Source organism: Vicugna pacos, chromosome 16, assembly GCF_048564905.1.
Source record: "Vicugna pacos chromosome 16, VicPac4, whole genome shotgun sequence".
NCBI classification, from domain to species: domain Eukaryota; kingdom Metazoa; phylum Chordata; class Mammalia; order Artiodactyla; family Camelidae; genus Vicugna; species Vicugna pacos.
In genome coordinates, this window is record NC_133002.1 from 7,095,032 (window position 1) to 7,115,807 (window position 20,776).

At 44.4% G+C, this 20,776-nt stretch overlaps 1 protein-coding gene across 1 annotated transcript; it reads right to left on the minus strand.

Annotated features, from left to right (window-relative positions):
- Positions 1-241: 241 nt before the first annotated feature.
- On the minus strand, positions 242-4,499 carry LOC102531857 (C-C motif chemokine 3). The gene is made up of 5 exons (XM_015252022.3): positions 4,420-4,499; positions 3,745-3,917; positions 1,496-1,549; positions 916-1,027; positions 242-510 (listed from the first exon to the last, which is right to left on the minus strand). The coding sequence occupies exons 2-5, from the start codon at positions 3,836-3,838 to the stop codon at positions 414-416; spliced, it is 357 nt and encodes a 118-aa protein (XP_015107508.2). The 5' UTR covers positions 3,839-3,917; positions 4,420-4,499; the 3' UTR covers positions 242-413.
- Positions 4,500-20,776: the final 16,277 nt, after the last annotated feature.

Consider the following 20,776-nt stretch of genomic DNA (forward strand, 5'->3'; position numbering starts at 1 on the left):
TTCAGAATGTCATTTCCAATTATCTAGATAAACCTCTGTTCCTCAGGTGATCTTCATTCAGTTTAATGGTTCCTTCATTAATGGGTTAAATACATTTTTGACGCATAGTCAATCTATAGTTGAAAGTCATATTTTTAGCTTTTAAAAAAATTACACTATAATGTCTTGTTTTGAAAAAAAAAAACCCCACAGATCTGAAGTTTGGCATTGCTAAAGATTCTTTTTCCTCTTAAAGTTGAAGTAAAGTTAAATTGGATACTCTTTATTAATGTATTACTTATGTAACCAGAACAGAACAGTAATGGGTGCTTTTTAAAAATAATTCAGGCCAGGAAATTTCTAGGAGGTGGTCGAGGCAAGAGAGATGGAGGTGAGGTGGCTGGCTCCTTCTCAAGCAGTAGTCTTTCCAGGTTCTATATCACAGAGTCCGGCTTCAGCCTCACCATGCATTTCCAAACATCCTCCTTACTGGGGTCGGCACAGACACGCTGCCCTTTCTTGGTTTTGAAGCTGGGAAGCAAGAGGGAGAAAGGTTACAAACAGAGGAGGGGTCAGCAAAGGGGGATGGGGAGCACCACCCTCCCTGCCTCTCGGATTCCCCACTCAGCCCAGCCTGTTCTTTTGTTTCTTTGCTGCAGGGGCTCAGAGCGGCTCCTCTCAGACCCTCCCTCAGCCTCTGAGACTCCCTTAGTGAGTTGTGGGGTTTCCTTGGGCAGCCTTGCTCCTACTGTCTCCTTCCTTCCCAGGCTTCCTTCTTCACTGGGAACATCATGTCCCTGATGCCCTAAGGGATCCCAATGAGGACGCAAGCCTCCGCTGACCTGGCAGGATCCATAGGATAGGACTTTTGGGGACATCTGTTCATCAGGTGCCCACCCCTCCCCGCAAGGCATGGTCGGTGAGCTTGGCACTTACATGACACCAGGCCGGGAGCACCCACTGGTCGTTATTGAGTAATCTTCCATGAACACACATCGGATATTTCGTGAGGTGTAAGAGATGCAGCAGTCAGTGGGATGGTGAAAGCCTGCAGTAAGAGAAAGGGTCACTTAAGGACTGAGTTTGAGGAAAACTAGATCCTTTCCTCCAAAGTACTGGGAAGGGTGAGAAGGTGCGGGACTCGAGAGGGATGTCTTCCTTCTCGGCCAGCACTTGCTTGTGTCTCCCTGCTTCACTTTCCCCAGGGTTGAGCCAGGTGTCTGAGGGCACCCAGGCAGGGCCACAACAGGGCAGGACCATTTCTCCAAGAAGAGGAAGGGTCTGAGGCCCGCAGGAGGCATCAGAGAGAAGCCCCCCCCACCCCAAGGACAATTCTCGGGACAGCCAGCTGGAATAGAGGCCACGTATGGACCCAGGACCCATCCTGAACTTCCTTGGACGTGTTCACTGACCTTAGGACCCTCCCCGTCTCCCCAGGCCCTGTAAACAAGGTGGATGGAAGCCATTGAGCAGATCTGAACCTGCTGGCTGTTTTTAAATATATACCATAACAAACCTTGTCCGTGAGACTGTATGTGATAACGATGATTATCCTGTGTCGACAGCAGGTCTGTTTGGGGGAAACAGTCGAGGAGGGAAGAGAAATGGCTGGGAAGCAGCAACTCCATCTATCTTACTCCTCAGCCCCATCCCCTGCTAGGGAGGCAGAGATGCCGGACCACTGGACCAGGCCTGCCTCCAGACCCATCTTCTCCATCAGGGCCCTGAGACTTTTCAGAGAATTTTTGAAAAAGTTTGAGACATGAAAATACTCTATCGACTCTAAATAGAAAAAGCAAACTGCGAATCCATCACGAATAAATCAGTTGAACAGCTACATAATGCAATATAGTCCACATATCTTGGTGGTTTCTACACATTTCTGAAATCCACGGGGCTCTGGAAACAGAACAGATTTCACTGGCTGATTGGGTGGCACAATGCCGCCCAAAGTAGAGTGAGGTTATTTGTAGGCTTTATTTATTCCATTAGGATAAATATTTGCATGTGTTTGCTGCAGGAATATTACTGTGGTTGGCAAAGTGTGCTTCCCAGACTCTGCCAGGGATGTTAAGGAATGTCCAGGGAGGTGTTACCGTTTTAAAACTTTAATTTTTTTTTAGAATGTGATCAAATGTATGTAATATAAAGTTTACAACTTTAATTGCTTTTTTTAAAATTAGAAAAAAATTTTTTGATGGAGGAGGTAATTAGGGATTGATTGATTGATTTAAACAGAGGTCATGGGGATTGAACCCAGGCCCTAGTGCATGCTTAGCACTGAGCTACACCCTCCCTGCTTAATCACTTTTAAGTGTACATTCCAGTAGCATTAAGTACATTTACATATTGTGCAGCTCAGCACAATCCTTCCATGGAACTCTGTTCATCTTGCAAAACTAAGAGTCCATACCCATTAAACAATAACTTCCCATTTCCTGCCCCCCACCCCACCCCCAACCCCTGGGCCACTGCCATTCTACTTTCTGCCTTTGAATATAGCTACTTTAAGTACCTCATATGAGTGGAATCATACCGTTTGTCCTTTTGTGACTGGTGTATCTCACTTACCATAATGTCTTCAAGGCTCACCTATGTTATACCATGTGTCAGAGTTTCCTTATTTTTGAAGGCTGAATAATATTCCACTGTATGTCTATACCCTGTTTTTCAATCCATTCATTTGTCAGTGGACACTTGAGTTGCTTCCACCTTTTTGGCGTTTATAAATCATGCTGCTATTAGCATGGGCATACAGATACCTCCTCATGTACCTGCGTTCAGTTCTTTTGGGTATATCCAGAAGTGGAATTGCTGGACCATACTGTATTACCTTTTTAGAACCTGAAAAATTCTGCATTCTAAAATACAACTTGCCACAAAGTTTTGGAAAAAGGATCGTGGACCCGTATTACACTAATTAGGCAAACATAACGAAACTTTTAGCTCATTTCTTACATGATTATGTATGAATTATATTAAACGAGGCATCTGCATACATGTCAATATACTTGATATGATGAGTATGGGGCTTGCAAAATAAAGTCTTAAAAGGCATTGTCTTTCTGTTAACAGCTTCCTAACTAGCTTGGATCCTAACTCTACTAATACTTATGGCTGTGTGATCTTGGGCAGGTGACCTAGAGTTTCTATGCCTCAGTTTTCTCATTTATAAAATGAGAATAATAATAATAGTAATAGTAGTAATAATAATAATATTAACAATAATAATAAACAAAACCATATGAGTCACTGACAGTCTACCCCACACTGTTGATGGGAGGATCCAGTGCATTCATATCTATAAGACACTTAGAACAGTGCCTGCTTGCACATGGGAAGTACTAGATATTTATTTGTTAAATAAATAGAATGATTAGGTAGACTTGGGTGAGCCATTTGCCAGGCTTGTTCAATTTCATCTCCAAAATGAGACTTTTACACTAGATGGTATATAATGGTTCTAACATCATAGACTTCTATGCTTCTTTCTACAAATTTAGAATTTTACTACAATTCTCTTTATCTAGCCCATAATGGTCCTCTGTCAGCTAAGAGAAAGAATCAGATAATTCTGACCATGAAAAGGGAGAGAATTGTTTCCCCAGGTGGGACCAGTCACCTGTATACAGTTTTCCCCTGGGACCGAAGGCTGAAGAGAGAGGTCGGTACATACTAAGGCTGCTTTTAAACAAGTGACCCATCTATGTTGGGAACAAAAGTGCCCTCTGTTGTCTCCTCCCCAGATTGTGAGTTACCACCAACCTGACCACCTGCGAGGAAGCTTGGTCAAGTCACCAGCAGCGGCGTGGGCAGCAAGGATGAGGAGGAAGGAGAGGACCATCACGGAGGTCTTCATCTTCCCGGTGCGCAGGCAGTGCTGGCCCGAGGTCTCCTGGGTGCCTTCCTCTCTGCCTCTCTGGGACCCCAGCTCTGCTCTGGTATTTATAAGAAGAGAACCAGGAAGTCACAGGGCAGAGGTCAGAATGCTGTCCTCTGGCTGTAAAAGAGACAACGCGCTATTTCTAAAAAAAGGGAACGAGGCTGGGAAGGCAAGAGGAAGTAGAGGGCAAGGATGTCCTGAGGCTTTCCCAACTGCCTAATGAATACGGGCAAAGAGAGTGACTCTTTTACGAAGAATCCTTCCTCTAGGAGGTTCGTTTAACCCTCTAATCAGAATTCTTTCCTCAGGAGTTAACCCCATTCATGTGAGCAAACACCCTGTTTTCGGGGTGACCACTGATGGGAATGCTCTAACATGTGAACCCACTCATGTGACTCCGCACATGCAGTCTTGACCCTTGACTCCTCTCTCTGCTTCACCCCGACATCCAATCCATGAACAAACACTGTTGGCTCCACTTTCAAAATTGTGTCCAGAATCTTATTTCTCACCACTTCTACTCCCTTCACCTGCTCCAAGCCACCCTTATCTCTCACCAGGATTCTTGCCAAAGCTTCCCAATTTGGCTCCTTACTCCGCTCTTGCCCCTTTTCCATCGACATTGCAGCCGGAGTGATCCTGTTAAAAAAAAATAGATCAGACCAAGTCAATCCTGTTTAAAACCCACCAGTGTAAGGCCCAATCGTTCTCATAACCTACAAGCCCCTATGTGATCTGGCCCCTGTTTGCTTTCTGTTTTCGAGTCCTATCATCATTGTGGCCGAGGGCAGAGGCCGGCTGACTTCCAGGGCACAAGTCATTCTCTCCATATACTCACCGACTTTCTCCTTTGCTGTGGGTGCTCCCCATTGGCTTTCAAGCCCCTGCAGTGACAAGTACTTGTCCAGTACCTCCGGGTGCACAAGCCTGAGGACCGAGCAGGTTCCTGCAGGCATCCTCTGCCTCAGCATCAGAGTCCCTGATACAGGAAAAGAGGGGTAAGCCTGATGGCACAGTGTGGTGCCGCCGCATTACACCTACGTGGGGCTGGACAAAGCCCGTGCAGGGCTGGTTGCTGTAGTGGTGGCCGGAGTAAAGGACAGGGCCGACGAAATGGCAGTGGTGCGCAGAGGTGACTGACACGATACCACACGCATGCTTGTTCAGCAAATGAAAGAATGAAGGAACCAACGTCCGATTTCACAATATGCGGCTTTTATGGGACCTCCCCGATATAGCAAACATTTTGTGAGTGGGTTTTTTTTGTGTACTTCCTAGGTCTTTCATTACTTTTCCCTCCCCCACCCCACCAAGCAACACTGGTGGTATTGAAGAATCATAGCAGCCCTATTCATTACTCGGCTCGGCATAATCGAGGGAGCAGCTGTGTTTCTCTGCATGTGGTGCTCCAGCCTCAGTGGTCTCCGGGGCTACTGGTAACCGTGGCCAGTGCTTCTTGAGCACTTACGATGCTCCGGGACCGCGCTCCGAGTCGAGGTGTTTACTACACAAAGCGCTTCCTATAATTATTTCATCATACCGCCCGGCACACCCTCCAGCTTCTTCCCTTACGGAAATACCAAGTGCCCTGTCATCTTTGCCTGCAAGCGCGGCTCTTACCACGTCCCATGATCTAGGCTTGCATAATGTGTTTGTGTAGCAAAAACTGAGCTAACCTGCACTGTTACAGGGTCAGCATATTTGAGCTAAGATGTCCCCTCCTTGGGGTAGCCCGTTTTCTTTGTCAGATCCACACTGAGTCTATGGGAATTTCCTGCTGTGCCTTTTAACTCCCCCTCCCTCCTTTCTCATCAGGGCATGTGCTGTGTGTCTGCATCCTGAGCAGGTCGTGACATCTCAGGACAGTGTTCCACGCACAGGTCCCTTCTGAGGAGAGAGGCCTCAAGTTGTGGTTCCTCCCTGCATTGGGTGCTGGTCCTTGAGTTTCCAGGTGAAGCCATCCGTGGTGTCTGGCCTCCTCTGGTGGCTGTGTGGTGAGTAAGGAGGAGCTCAGGTGGCCGCCCCAAGCAAAGGCGAGGTAGCGTCCTAGTTCTCTGTCAGGCCAGCTGCACATGCCGCTGGGAAAGGCATTCTGGTGCTCGTGGGTCTCTCAACTCCTTGGTGGCCACAAAAAGTGGCCTTGGGGTTGGAGCACTTCCTGACCAAGAGATAAAGAGCCGTCTGTCCGTGCTGGGCTTATTGTCTTGTGTGGGGATATCTTTGTTCCGGACTCAGTGGGTGCTCCTTCGTTTTGCTTAAGCATGTGTGACACCCCCATGACTCTATCCATTCCTGGCAGGTGGGAACTTGCAGCCCAGGAGGGATTCGTGCAGATCACTGCCCCGAGTCAGCCGCAGGATGGTACCCACTACTGGGGGCACCGACACTCACTGTTGAAGCTGATCTTGCTCTGTCTTTTCTCTGTGTGAGTTAAGTGTTCCATCCAGTGCCTGTGAAGTCATGTCCTTCGTGGAAACCCTGACACAAACCATGCAGTCGGTCGCCGTCCTGGGACTGCTGGTCCGGGTGGCAGACAGCAGGTGTCTCATGGCTGACACATCCCGCCTTTCAAAGTCCCGGGACTGGAACTACTTTAAGACTCAGGCAGGAGGGACTCTGCCTGGACGCCATGCTTTGGAGCATCCTTCATATGGCCAACACACACTAAACAAATTCATCAGAGAACATACAGGCACCTCTGTCTCTTGGGATGTGGTACTCAGGGCCAGCCCGGCATGACCTGCAATGCTGAACATCCACTTTTGTGACAGATGCAGCTTATGCCTTAAGGGAAAATGCCTCCCTACCTCTCCTGCCCTTTGTCTTTGAAAGGAAACACCTGAATCCGAAAGCTGTGAAGGTTTATGGGTTACCACTGCCAATACTGGGGGCAGACACTCCTCGAATGGCAGGGGAGATTTGAACAGCAGAAGCCTTTAGGTAAGAGAAACGATAAACCAATTAACTTACCAAAATCTGTCTTCTCAGATAGCACGACTGCCAACCGTCCTTGCAGAACAAATGTGGTTCCCCTGCAGGGCTCGGTGTTCATTATTTTTTGCTTGCTTTTGTGTTCCAGTCTGTGGTGGTGGACTCCCAAGTTAGGGCTGTGTATGCAATAGTTTTGCATTGTTGCAATATTAAGCAATTAGTTGTACTTTTAAATGTGTTTGTTTGCTCATTGATAAGTTTCAAACAGTGGCACACTGGACGTGAGGGACTCCTTATGCATTCTTACCCCGGGTCCTGGGAATGTTAGGGCAGGCCTGACCAGGACCCACAGGGACAGGGTGGCTGGCGAAGTGACTCCCTGGGCTACACCACCTCCTCCATGTCCTTAACCGTAAATATCTGTTTTGGGGAATAATCTGTGTGCCTCTTCCAGCCTTGTGCATGCTCTTAAACGGCCTCACTACTGCACGTGGGAGAGCCTTTCCTTTGAGGAGTAAGGGGAACCACGGATCCTACCAACTCATCTTGTGTTTCCCAACGTCTGTACAACCGGGCCTGGGCCCTCCTTAGAGGGCCTCCTGAAGAGGGAAATCTGTTCTATAAAGTGGAACTGAAACAGCTCTGTGGTCACAAGGTCACAGATGGTTGGGCCCCTCAGATACCTTCTGACCGTCTCCTGTGTGTCTGGGTGATGCCGAGTCCAATAAACGGGTTTCCATTTTGTCCCAAGCACTTCTCCTAACTCTAGCTCTGCTCTCAAAGATTAGATCTTTGTTTAAATATTTGACTTCTCCCTTCCTTTGGTAGATTATTTACAAAAATGGCTGCAGTAATTCCTCCCCCGTCCCTCCTCCCCCTACTCAGTATGCATGCCCTTGGGAATCCTCCCCATACTGGCCCTGGTCTTGGCTGTGTGGCCCACTTTGGCAGATGAGACAGTAGAAAATGTGATACAGAGACTTGAAAAGGGCCGGCACATTGAGACTTGTGCTATTTTTCTGCTGGGAACCTTTATACTGTTAATGTGTACCAGCCCATGGTAGCCTCTTCAAGGCTGAGCGACCACGTGGAGAGCGGTCCCAGCTGAGAGGTCATCCCGGACCATCGAACCCCAGCTGAGTTGCCTCAGACCAGGAGAACCATCCATCCAACCCATAGACTATGAGAAATAATAAATGCTGCCACTAAAAAAAATTTTTAAATGTTTTAATTAAGAGTTATTTTTTTAAAAGCAGTTTTAGATTCATAGCGAAACTAAGGGAACAAATGTAGGGGGTACAGAGATTTCCCTTATACTCTTGACCCTCAAAATGCACAGCCTCCCCCATTATCAATATCCCCCACAATGTCACAATTGGGGAACCTACACTGACACATCATAACCACCCAAAGACCATAGTTTACATTATAGTTCACTCTTGGGTGCAGCGCATTCCAAGGGTTTGGACAAATATATCGTTATGTGAATCCATCATTATGGTATCAAGCAGAGTACTTTCACTGCCCTGAAAATCCTCCTTGCTTTGCCTAGTTACCTCCCCTACCTCCCCCAGACCCCCATCTCCTGGCAACCACTGATCTTTTTTGCTGTGTCCATAGTTTTGCCTTTTCCAGAATGTCGTATAGTTGGCCTCATGCAGTATGCAGCATTTTCACGTTGGCTTCTTTCACTTGGTAATATGCTGTTAAGACTCCTTCTTGTCTTTTCATGGCTTGATAGCTCACTTACTTTAGAGCTGAATATTCCGTTGTCTGTTGTACCACATTTTATTTACCCATTCACCTGCTGAAGGACATTTTGGTTGCTTCCCAGTTTTGGCAATTATGAATAAAGCTACTATAAACATCTGTGTGCTGGTTTTTGTGTGGACATAAGTTTTCAACTCCTTCAGGTAAATACCAAGTGTGATTGCTGGATCGTATGGTAAGAATATGTTTCATTTTGTAAGAAAACTTCAAATTGTTTTTCAAAGTGGTTGTACCATTTTGTATTCCCACCAGCTATGAATGGGAGTTTCTGTTGTTCCACATCCTTGCCAGCATTTGATAATGCAATTGTCCCAGATTTTGGTCATTTTAATAGGTGTGCAGTGGTAGCTTGTTAATGCCTGTTTTAATCGACTAAATTTTAGCATGACTTGTTACGTAAAAGCTAATTGATAATTTCCTCTTTGGGCAATGAAGATTGCCTAATCTTTGTAAGTTTGCTGAAAGCAAAAGTAACAGTTCCTCATTCAAGAGGAGGCTTACTGCCTTTTGTTGTTGTTATTGAGGTAAAACTCACATAACGTAGTATTAACCGTTAATCATTTTAACGTATGCAATTTAGTGGCATTTAGTATCTTCACAATTTGTGTAACCATCACCTCTATCTAGTTCCAGAAGATTTTCATCACCCCCAAAATGGTTCCCTATACCCAGTGAACAGTCACTCTCAGTCTCCCCTAACCCATCCCAGGCAACCACTAGTGTGCATTCTGTCTCTATGGGTTTTCCTACAGCGGATGCTGCAAAGATAAACAGAATTATGCTATATGTTGCCTTTTGTGTCTCTTTTCATTTACATACTGTTTTCAAGGTTCATCCATGTTGTAACATGGATCAGTACTTCATTCCTTTTTAAGGCTGAATACTATTCCTTTGTGTGGCTATCGCTCATATTGTTTATCCGTTCATCACTTGATAGACATTTGGGTTGTTTCATAGTTTGTGGGTATTATGAATAGTGCTGCTATGAACAGCCATGTACAAGTTTTTTGCAAAAACACATTTCTAGATTGGGGTACTGTTGCTGATTTACTAGAATGAGTTAGGAAGTACTCCTTCCTCTTTTACGTTTTGGAAGTGTTGGGCGTATTCATTCTTCTTTAGGCGTTTGGTAGATTTCATCAGTGAAGCTGTCTGGTCCAGAGCTTTTCTTTGTTGGGGGATTTAGACATTGCTTTTAATTAAACTAGTACTTGTTAAGAAAGACTACTGTAAATATCAGTAAAGATGCTTCTATTCTAGTTGAGGTGGAGATGGAGAGGACTGAGAAGGTCCCTGCCATCCAGAGCTGCGGGGCCTTGCTGCTCAGTCAGGATTTCAGAGGAAGGAGAGAGAGACCCCTTAGATTAGGCTGATGAGAAAAATTCATGAAAGGGATGGCATTTGAACTGGGTCTCAAAAACTGGGCCTAGACTGTATCTGATTTGAAAATGCAGAGAAAGAAGGAAGAACATTCTAGTTAGAGGTAACTGCAAATAGTAATATCATATAGTTGTAATAAGATGTGAACCACTTACTGTTTTAAAAAAATATTTTATATCCTCATTACGACCCTGTGGAACAGGAACAGCTGTCACCTATTACAGATGAGGGTACGGAGGTACAGAGTAGTGAAGTAATTTGCTCACACAGCCCGAAAGGGGCAGAGCTGGGATTCAAACCGAGGTCTTCTGATACCCTTTGAGCAAAGCATGGAAATGGCAGAATGTAAGGCATGTTTTGCGTGTGTCCACACCATGCACATAATGAAAAAATGAGCAGAAACATTTAACATGGCAATCAATACTTTAAGACCAAGAGGCTGTTTTACCAAAAAAAAATAAAGTAAAATAGGGGGATTTATCTATGTTAATTTTTTCTCCAGCACCCTTCTTTCTTCTGGAAGCTCTGCCTTCCTTTTCTGAGGGAACTTCTCTGCTCACGTAGCTGTTAGGTTTTATGGAGCTCTGTCAGTCCTTTGTCACAGGTGTGGACCCGTCTCCCAAGCTCAGCAGCCGGGTCCTTCCCAGGTAGTTCTCAGCTTCTAATGAAGGGGACAGGCAGTTCCCGCGGGAGGTTCTGTGGGTGTGGCTCTGTCCCCGTGCATCTGTAGAAGAGCCAGTGGAGTCAACCCCACAGTGCTGGGGAGTCCTCTGTCCCACGACCCATCTTCTCCGAGTCACTGCTGGTGTTTGCTCTTTTTGAGGATTTGAGTACCTAAACCAATAAGCTATTTTTGTTTTTCTCTAGGACCTTTGAAGCCGGCTTTCTGTCACATGGGACTAAAAGTAAAGGAATTTCCATCCCCCGCTCCTGGGCTCCTTTTCACGTCCTCCTCAGGGTTCTGATCTGCCCTCTTTCATCCCTCACGTCTAAGCTCCTGACCTGTCAGAGGCCCACATGAAACAACATACATTTTTTTTCTTGATGAGAGACATGCTTTATTGTTATTTTTTTACAGTGTTTTTGAAATAGAATAGACAGATCATTAGTTGCTCATATTTACACTGTGAGATCTGATGAGTTTTGACAGATGCATGCACCCACGAAACCAGCACCACAATTAAGACGATGAACGGATCCATTGCCACCGGTTTCTTCACGGCCCTTTTTGTGTGGACAGGGGCTTGCATTTCCCTTGTGCAAATATCAAGGAGTGCAATGGCTGAGTAGCATGTAAGCCGTACATTTCACTTTTTAGGAAATAGCCAGTTTTCCAAAGTGGTTGTAAAAAATTCACGTTCCCACCAGCATTACGTGAGAGTTCTAGTTGCTCCACGTCGTTGTCTACTCTTGGTATGGCTGGTATTTTGAATTTTAGCCATTGGAGTAAATTATGAACATGGGAGTAGCTCTAGAGACAGAAGTTCTCTGAAAAACTAGGGGGTAAATGTTTATATACCAGTTTAGTGGGGTGCAGGGGGAAGAGGTCAGGGCTTCCAAGGATGAAAGGTTCTGAAGAAGCTCAGTGTTTTGGGGAATGTCCTGGAGGTGGGATTTGTGGCTGCTTATGTGGTAAAGCTCAGGCTTTAGTCAGCAAGGGGAGTTCAGATAAGATTTCTTTCTGCATCTGTTGGAGCTCAGATGTTTTCACTTTGAAGTAATCTTTATACCATTTCTGGTGGGTGGTTTCAAAAGAAACCCTGTAGTCACGTGCAGTCGCTTCCATTTCCTCCTCCCCCAGCCCTCGGCAACCGCTAATCCATGTTTCTGTCTCTATGGATTTGCCTATTCTGGGTGCTTCATATCAGGGGACTCATATGAGACCGACTATCTTCCCACTCCGCAAACCCTGAAAGAGGCCAGGTGAAGCACAAGGCAAATGCCTTCTTCCCGGACTGCAGGCTTTCCATCTGTAAGGGGCCCCGAGGAGGGAGGGAGTGAGGGCAGCGTTAATCACTGAGGCAAGATCAAAGTCAGGCTTTCACGTGGCCTTGTAAACTTCGTTTATTTGTTGGTTGGTTGGTTGGTTGGTTTTTTATTGATGTATAGCCAGTTTACAGTGTTGTGTTAATTTCTGGTGTGCAGCATAGTGATTCAGTTATACATACATATGTATATTCCTTTTCATATTCTTTTTCATTATAGGCTATTACAAGATAGTTAATATAGTTCCCTGTGCTATACAGTAGGGCCTTGGTGTTTATCTATTTTATACATAGTAGTTAGCATCTGCAAATCCTGAACTCCCAATTTATCCCTCCACTACCCGTCTCCCCCCACTGTAAACATAACTTTGTTTTCTATGTCTGTGAGTCTGTTTCTGTTTTGTAAATAAGTTCATTTGTGTCTTTTTTTTATATTCCACATTATAAGTGATATCATATGGTATTTTTCTTTCTCTTTCTGGCTTACTTCACTTAGTATGACGATCTCCAGGTCCATCCATGTTGCTGCAAATGGCATTATTTCATTCCTTTTTATGGCCGAGTAGTATTCCATTGTATGTATATCACAGCTTCTTTATCCAGTCATCTGTCAGTGGAATTTAGGTTGCTTCCATGTCTTGGCTATTGTAAATAGTACTGCTGTGAACATTGGGGTGCATGTATTTTTTTCGAATTAGAGTTCCCTCCAGATATATGCCTAAGAGTGGGATTGCTGGATCATGGAATAAGTCTATTTTTAGTTTTTTAAGAAATCTCCATCTCTATAATGGCCCCACCAAACTACATTCTCACTAATGGTATGGGAGGGTTCCCTTTTCTCCCCACCCTCTCCAGCATTTATTGTTTGTGGATTTTTTAAAATGACAGCCACTCTGTCTGGTGTGAGGTGATACCGCATGGTAGTTTTGATTTGCATTCCTCTGATAGTTAGCGATATCGAGCTTTTTTTTATGTGCTCATTGACCGATTGTGCCTATTGTCTTCACTGGAGGATTGTTTGTTTAGGTCTTCTGCCCACTGTTGATTGGGTTTTGTGTTGTTATTGAGTTATATGAGCTGTTTGCACATTCTGGAAATTGAGCCCTTGTCAGGTGCATCGTTTGTAGACTAGAGAGCCCAGAAATAAACCTACACACCTACGGCCAATTAACCCTTGACAAAGGAGACAAGAATATGTAACCAAGCAGGACTGTGTGGGGCCTTCCCAGGACAGACCCCTCCCCCATATCCTCCGCTGTAGCTCCCCTCTGAAGTACTCAGATAATAGCATCTCATGTGTATTTCCCGGGTTTTTCAGATGCTAAAACCACCACCAAAAGGAAGAAATTAACTACTTGATGACCAAGAGCACGTGGCTCCCAGACCTCGGCGCCTAGGGGTCAACAGTACTGACCGCCCTGTTACCTGGACATCAACCAATCAGAGAACTGTGCACGAGCTGCTCACGCAGCCTGCGACCCCTCCTCACCTGGCCTTTAAATATGCCTTGCTGAAACCCTTCGAGGAGTCTGGTGTTTTCTTGGGCATGAGCCACTCTGTCCTCCTTGCTCGGGCCTGCAACGAACCTTTCTCTGCTCCAGACTCTGGCTTTTCAGTCTGTTTGGCCTTATGGTGCCTCGGGCACAGGAACTCGCCTTTGGTAACAACAATTTTGGCGAAGACAGCGCAGGAGTCTGTGCTCGTGGCAAGTCGACCCCAGTTGGGGGCAGCCCCTTCCCTGAGTCCTGGCAGCTCACTTGGCTCCAGGGAACTGGGAGAGGCTCTCCCCGACAGGTGCCAGCTGCCCTGCAGCCCGAGGCTGTTTGGAGACGTCGGAGCCGTGGTCCACATTCGGCGCCGCCTGAGGGTGAGTCGCTCCAGCTGGCGCAGGCTGGGAATTCTCTCCACTGCGTCTGGGCGCCTTCCTACTGGGAAGTGAGCTGCTCTGGGCTCATTGTGAACCACTCTGGGTCTGTTCTCTTTTCAGAGCTGGGGCCACTTGTTTGGAGGCCTCCATTCGGGAGTGGAAGGGGAATTTTTAGACTATACCTCCTCTGATTGTGCGACCGCAGCTTATTTGTTGTTTGTGTTTTGTGTGTATCATTTTGGCTTGTGGGAAGGATAGAAAATTCTACCCGCTTCATCTGGGCTCCTTCCCTTGCGGGCAATGAGCCATTCTGGGCTCACCGGGAGCCACTTTGGGTCCGTTCTCTTTTGAGACCTGGGCCAGTCTGTTTGGAGGCCTGTCTAGGATTGGAAATGGAATTTTTGGGTGACACTTTTGTTTGTTGGACTGATGCAGGAAAAATGGATGTGAGGCCTGAGGAGGCCCATGTCCCAGGCCTCAGCTAAGTGCCTGGGATGTGCCCCGCCAAGTGTGGGTCCTTGGCTTCATGCAGGAAAGAATTCAAGAGCCAGCCACGGATGAGTAAAGGTAGATTTATTTAGAGAGATACATACAGCATAGAGTGATCTACCTGGGCTCTCAAGGAAAAAGATTTTTTAAAAACTCAGGCTGAAAAGCTGTGAGATCTTTGGTTCCACTGTCTTCATGTAAAAATTAACATGTAAAACAGCTCTATTTAACTGACTTAAAAGTAACCACTTACAAATTAAATACTTCTAAGTATTAAAGAGGCCAGGCAACAAATTCCAGGGTTATGTGATCTAGGAAATATTCAATAATAAATTAACATCTGATATTAAAACTAGTTTAAGCTTGTTAGCAGAATCAACAGACATGTCTCACTGTCCCTGGGTTTATTGATGGTTAATAGGTTCATGTTTCTGTTGCAGAGTTTGTCAAAAAGAAAAAAAATCAGTTAACTTGGTATGACAAAATTCTTATAAGTAAATTAAATGCAGATAACGTAAGAGCTTTTGGGTGAACTCTTTGGAAATAATTCTGTTTTAGGAATGTGTACTTAAATCTCTCCAGATATTTGGTAACTTGAAATTTTAGAGCTGGGCTAACTTAAGTTAAATGATGGAAGTTTGTTGAATACCTAGGTCATTCCTAAACCAAATAAGATACTGGAACATTATTTACTGGATATTGGTTTCCCTTTACAGAGAAACTATAAAGGTGTTTAGGACTATTATTAAATATGTTTGGTGCCACACAGATTTTTTTTTTTGTGAAAAGCACATGTTTTTAGAAATTATAATTGGTATTTATGTTTGCCAATCTACAGAATGCTAATGTAGAAGTTCATAATTGCTTCTCTGCACTAGAAATTAAAGCTTTTAAGGGTTGAGGAATCTAATGTAAATATGTCACTAAACTTACTAAAAATAATCAAGGAAACATTTCAGTACACAGTAGGAAAGTAGGTTATATGTTTCGAGTTAAAAAAATGATTTTGCCCTAAAGCTGGCTGTTTCTAGATGAAAAATAAATGAGGGACAAACCCATATGGATACAGAAAGTTGCAGAAAGTTTGTAGAAAGAGAGCCTTAAAAAAAGGAGTTTTGTGCATGGTCGGGCTGAGGTTAGATTAAACTTAAGTAGGTAAATGGATTTTGTCATTAAAAGAAGACTGATGCAGGACTAGATTGGGTTCCTCTCTGTTAAGAGAACAATGTTACTTGCTTGTGATAACAGATATTTCTGATAACAGATTGTGTGGAACTTTTTGATGTTGTTGCCAAACCTATGAAGTTCTAATCAAAGTTCTTTTGACTTCAGCTAACTTTGGGAAGCTTCCGAGGACCCCTGAGACATCTCAGAGGAAAATATTAAACTAACTAGGATTGGTTGGTGTGTTAAATTACATGGCATTGTCAAGTGAGTGATAAACCTCCTCAGATTATACTGTACAGATAAATGTTATTAATATAGATATTCTCGGAATTTAAGAAGGTTTCTGAAGTTTAGGTATGTCCTGGTATAATGCTATCAGCCATAATTCTAGTTCTAGTCTAGTTTTCTTAAAATATCTTATGCCACAGCAACTTGATTAAGCTTCTTTGTCAAAAATGTTGTAGCCTGATCTTTAAACCTGCCTTTTAAAATCTTTTATCATTCATAAACAGTTAGGCTGATGCTTTGCAAAACTGCTTCATCTTCAATAAGATTCATAAAAAAGGAATAGATAAACAAGTTCATACTGCATAGCCCAGGGAACTATATTCAATATCTTATAGTAACTTATGGTGAAAAAGAATATGAAAGCAAATATATGTATGTTCATGTATGACTGAAGCATTATGCTGTACACCAGAAGTTGACACATTATAAACTGACTATACTTCAATTAAAAAATATATATATACAAAAAAATTCATAAAAAGGACTTTTTCACAAGTACCGGTTTCTTTTAAATTATACTGGTGAACTGGGTAAGATATTTTTTAAAAGTCTAATAAACTCTGACCTAGTAAAACTTAGTGAAAAGGATTGATTACACAGGAGTGAGTTAACTGGTGAATTTGGTTATAATTTTTTGCTTTTGTCTGAAATATTACTGGCTTTTCATCTTTATTTTCTAATTGAATTGTTTATCAGATGTTTGTCTCCCTATCAATATTGAAAGTTATTGTTTTACTTCCAACCACACTGTTGGCCTCAATGTTTAGGGTAGAAAGAGAGTTCTCTAGTGGAGTTGTCACGGAGTATAACTGCTCACGATGTACAACAGTGCTTTCTCTGTGTCTGTTGCTCAGAGCACGTGTACAATGCTTGTGTAACAACCGGGTATAAGTGATAAGATGTATGATCAATAATGTGTTTCCCCATTTACATACCTCAACCTGGTCACCATATCTGATCAGTTTTCCCCTAATGCGGATAACGAGGCAAATATAAAGGAGGCCTCACCCCAAAGGACGTGATCTAAACCTGGGGCAGCAGCCATCCCCCCAGCATCAAGGGATGACACGTACTTGCCTTCGGTAACAAATATGCAATGAAGTAAAGACAGTCTTTTCAGCAAGTGGTGTTGGGAAAGCTGGACAGCTGCGTGTGAATGAATGAGGTCAGAACACTCCCTCACTCCATACACAAAACTAACCTCCAAAAGGCTTAGACTTAGACATAAGACAAGATACGATACACCTAGAAGGAAACATAGGCAAAAGATTCTCCGACATAACCCTTAGCAGTGTTCTCCTGCGGCAGTCTACCCAGGCAGTAGAAATAAAAGCAAAAATAAACAAATGGGACCTAATTAAACTGAATAAGCTTTTGCACAGCAAAGGAAACTGTAAACAAAACAAAAAGGCAGTCTACAGAATCATTTATTTATTTTTGTTGACACTGTGTTTTGGGACTTAAGTGATGGCGGAATGGTGGTTGTTACTTGAGAGAACATCTGGGAAAATCATGGAGACTGCCTTGAATTTTATCCAGGGGTGGAGGAAAAACTAGCCCTCAAAACTGAAGACATTATCAGGAGACTGAAGCTAAAGCTGCTCTATAATTTGCTCCCAAAGTTGTCCCCACTGATGACACACAGGGCTCTGTGTACACCATGGGGCCACCTGTCTCTCTTCCTGTGAGTGAGACTGATGCCCAACAGTGGTCCACAGGTGGCTTCCTCAGGGCTGCTCCCAGGCATGTGCTGGGAGAGAAACCTCGTCAAGGTCCCCGAGACCCTTCTTTGGGCTCATTTTTAAATAAAGCCTGGCCAGCCCAGTTTTGGGCCTCAGCATCACAGAAAGCAGCCCCACGCCGACCATTCAGCTTCCTATCAGTCTTTTCTTTCCTGCACGCCCTTTCCTCAATATTTGCCAAAGCATTTCCTGTCTTTGGGCCCCTGGAGGTTCAAAGAGGAGCAGAGCAGAGTCTCTGACTCATCCAGCCCCATCCCTGCCTGGGATCTGGCCTTCTCTGATCTTTTGATAATCATGTTTTTCCTGTTAAAAGTAACAAACCGCTCTTAAGAAGATATGTGGTTGGATTACTGCTGCTTTTTGCAAAGCTATGTGGTAAAGCCAAGCCCCATCATCTGGAGGGAGGGAATGAGGTTGAATTTTAAGATCTGGGCCTTTCTCCTTGGCAAGCAGGGAGGATATAGGGGAGAGGAACCCTGTTATAGAAGAGGCACCCCCACCCCTGGGAGCTGGAAAGGATACCGTGACTGCCTGGACACATGGACAGGAATACTGCCCAGTCCCTGGCCCGGGTTTACTTCTAGCTGGGGTTGAAATTTACAAAATGTCCTTGAGTCTCTACCAGGCAGTGAGGGACAGATGACAAGCCAGAAGCATCCCTCCAGGAAGCCGACTCCAAAGCTCAAGACTTAACTGTTGCACTAACATTCCTGACTCATTTGGCCGCAAGTGTCACTTAACCTTTCTGAATTGAGTTTACACACTTGTAAAAAAGAAGGTGATGACTTCTTTGGTAGGGCCACTGTGATGTGTTGGAATAAATTGCTAGGCCCCCGACAGGCCACTCCTGCCTGGATGCCACCTCAGCCGACCGAACTTCGGGGTTCCTGTAAACGCCCTGCCTGACCAGAAATGCCGTGTAGCCAGCCAGCCAGTCCCTAAACGCCAAGCCCACTTTGGGCGCTAGACTTAATTGCCTTGTTCGTTGATCTTCCTAAATAGGGTCAGATGTGCAGTTCGCGTCGCTCTGCATGGAAGCCTCACTAAGTTCTGGGTCATGTGGGTGGGGAAGCAGCTGGTAAGTTGGAAGCAAGAACCAGTCTTCTTTCTCTCCACAGGGTAAAATACAGGCTGCACTGTGCAGGCCGGCCACTCTCCTGCTGGATGACAGGATGCCACCTGGGATGAGGCAGGGGACAGGCCTGTGGTGGAGTCACTCCAGAATTCCTCTCCTCACTTTGGAATTCTTCCTCTTGCCTCCACTTCCTTTTATTTTCTTCCCTTCCATTTACAAATAAAACTGACCAGAGCCCCAGAAGTAGATGATGTTCTAGGACTTCCTCCTTGTTCCCATCCAGGCCCAGGCCCCTGGTTCCCTGACTGTCATTTGCAAACCAAGAAGACCCTAATGAAGAAGTATCTATATTTTGGGGATTATTAAAGCATTCCTTGTGCAAAGACTGTGTTAATTTATTCATTATTAATTCCACATGTATATGAGTACCTAACAGTAGGAGTGTGCTAGGGACTAGACGATAAAGCATAACTATTGTTCATGATGCGTTCATAATCTAGCTGGGGAAGCAGACACACACATGCATAATGGAGACAATGAATAGATACATACAATGAATACAATGGTAATAAAATCAATAATTATTGGTTTGAAACAGTATTAGGATTTAAGTTATTCCTCCAAAGCCAACTATTTTTGGGGAGGGTATAGCTCACGTGGTAGAGCACGTGCTTAGCATGCAGGAGGTCCTGGGTTCAATCCTCAGTACCTCCATTTAAAAAATAATTCAATAAATAAACCAAATTACCCCCCCACCCCCCCCAAAAAAGAAGGATAAATATAATATGGCAGACAAATAGCACAAATCCAAAGCCAACTATTTTTGAAATAAGAAAGCTCTGAAATAGGCCATGGGTGGGGCTAACGGTCTGGTATATTGAGGTGGAGAAGGGAGTGGGGGGGAGAAATGGTGTCAGGTGCCAGGTTCGAGTGATTTGGGGGTACTTTGGGAGAATAGGCTAGAATCTAGATGATTAGAAAAGCTTCAGGATCTGCTTTGCTTAGAAGGTGCTGATGTGGAGTAAAACCTGCTTAAGGACACTGCAGAGACAGAAAAGGGACAGTTGGAGGAATGCCCTGCCCAGAGCCACCATCAGTCCTGTCTGACTAAACTCGGGTTTTATCTTGAGCCACTCATAACCCTACTCTGAGCTTTAACTCCTTCAGCTATAAAATGAGTGACTTGACTATTCAGTGATTCCCAGACTTTTGGATTTCACAGACCAGTAAAATGTCAAAGAAAAAAAAATTAAGACTGTGAAAGTTTCCAACTTTTTATTTTAATGCCTAAGTATTAATCAAAACAGCTATCCTTTATCAGTATCTCTTCAGAAGACAATTTTTAGCATCAAATTGAAGGTAAGTCATACTTGTAGGATAATACAAAGGAATAGATTTCATTCTGTGAGAAAAAATTTAAACCTTGATTATATTGTCCTTTTCCCATTTTGCTGAGAACTAGTAAAAACTTCATCACAGCCCATCATGGGTCTGAAGACCATTCTTTGGAAACCTCAAGGGAGCTGTTCTGTTTCCCCAGTAACATAGCCAACTTTTAGGATGCCGAGAACAACCCTTCTCAGGCACCAGGAGCTCCACTGTCGGTCCCCTAATTGGACTAACTTTCTCTAAATTTCTCTCTCCTCACCTTGCCGCCCAACTTCTAACATCATCTGACCTCCACCAGCTCACATACATAATTTACCAAAATCACGAAGGAAAGTCAGGGAATTCTTTTTAAGGATTTCATGTTAAACAGTTGATAGCTTTAATGAGCTATACCTTGATATATTTAAAACTCATGCAAACACTCTTAGGTCAAAGGATTTCATCTTTAGTGGTCACATTCCACAGAGTTGGGAAGTTTAAACTTTTAAAGTTCTGTGGGTAGTTAATGGTAACTATCTAGTACTCCAGTCTTCTGTGGGTTTGAAAATGAAGCCAGCTGCTCTAAAGACATCTGCACCACTTGATCCTGTAAATTCACCCTTTGGACTCTACCCTAAAAATACACTTGAATAGAAGCCCTGAACTCCGAAGACCTCAAGGTTGCCGGGCGGCGGAAGACCGGCCCAGAGTGGGAGGGGCGAAGGAGTGGTCAGAGCACCGCCCTCGTCCCACCCCCGCCAAGCTGGCCCAGCCCCTCTCACGCTCCCTTTTAAAAAAAAAAAAAAAAAAAAAAAGCGCGGGCGCTCCTTGCGCAGGTGCAGTACTGCTTGT

What these genes read in the sequence shown, in the direction of transcription:
- LOC102531857 (XM_015252022.3), bottom strand. Translation starts at nt 3,838, where the DNA reads ATGAAGACCTCCGTGATGGTCCTCTCCTTCCTCCTCATCCTTGCTGCC. An exon ending in CATACAGTCTCACGGACAAG is followed by an intron (nt 1,028 to 1,495) that starts GTTTGTTATGGT and finishes CTCTTACTGCAG; the next exon opens with GCTTTCACCATCCCACTGAC. An exon ending in TGCTCCCGGCCTGGTGTCAT is followed by an intron (nt 511 to 915) that starts GTAAGTGCCAAG and finishes CTTGCTTCCCAG; the next exon opens with CTTCAAAACCAAGAAAGGGC.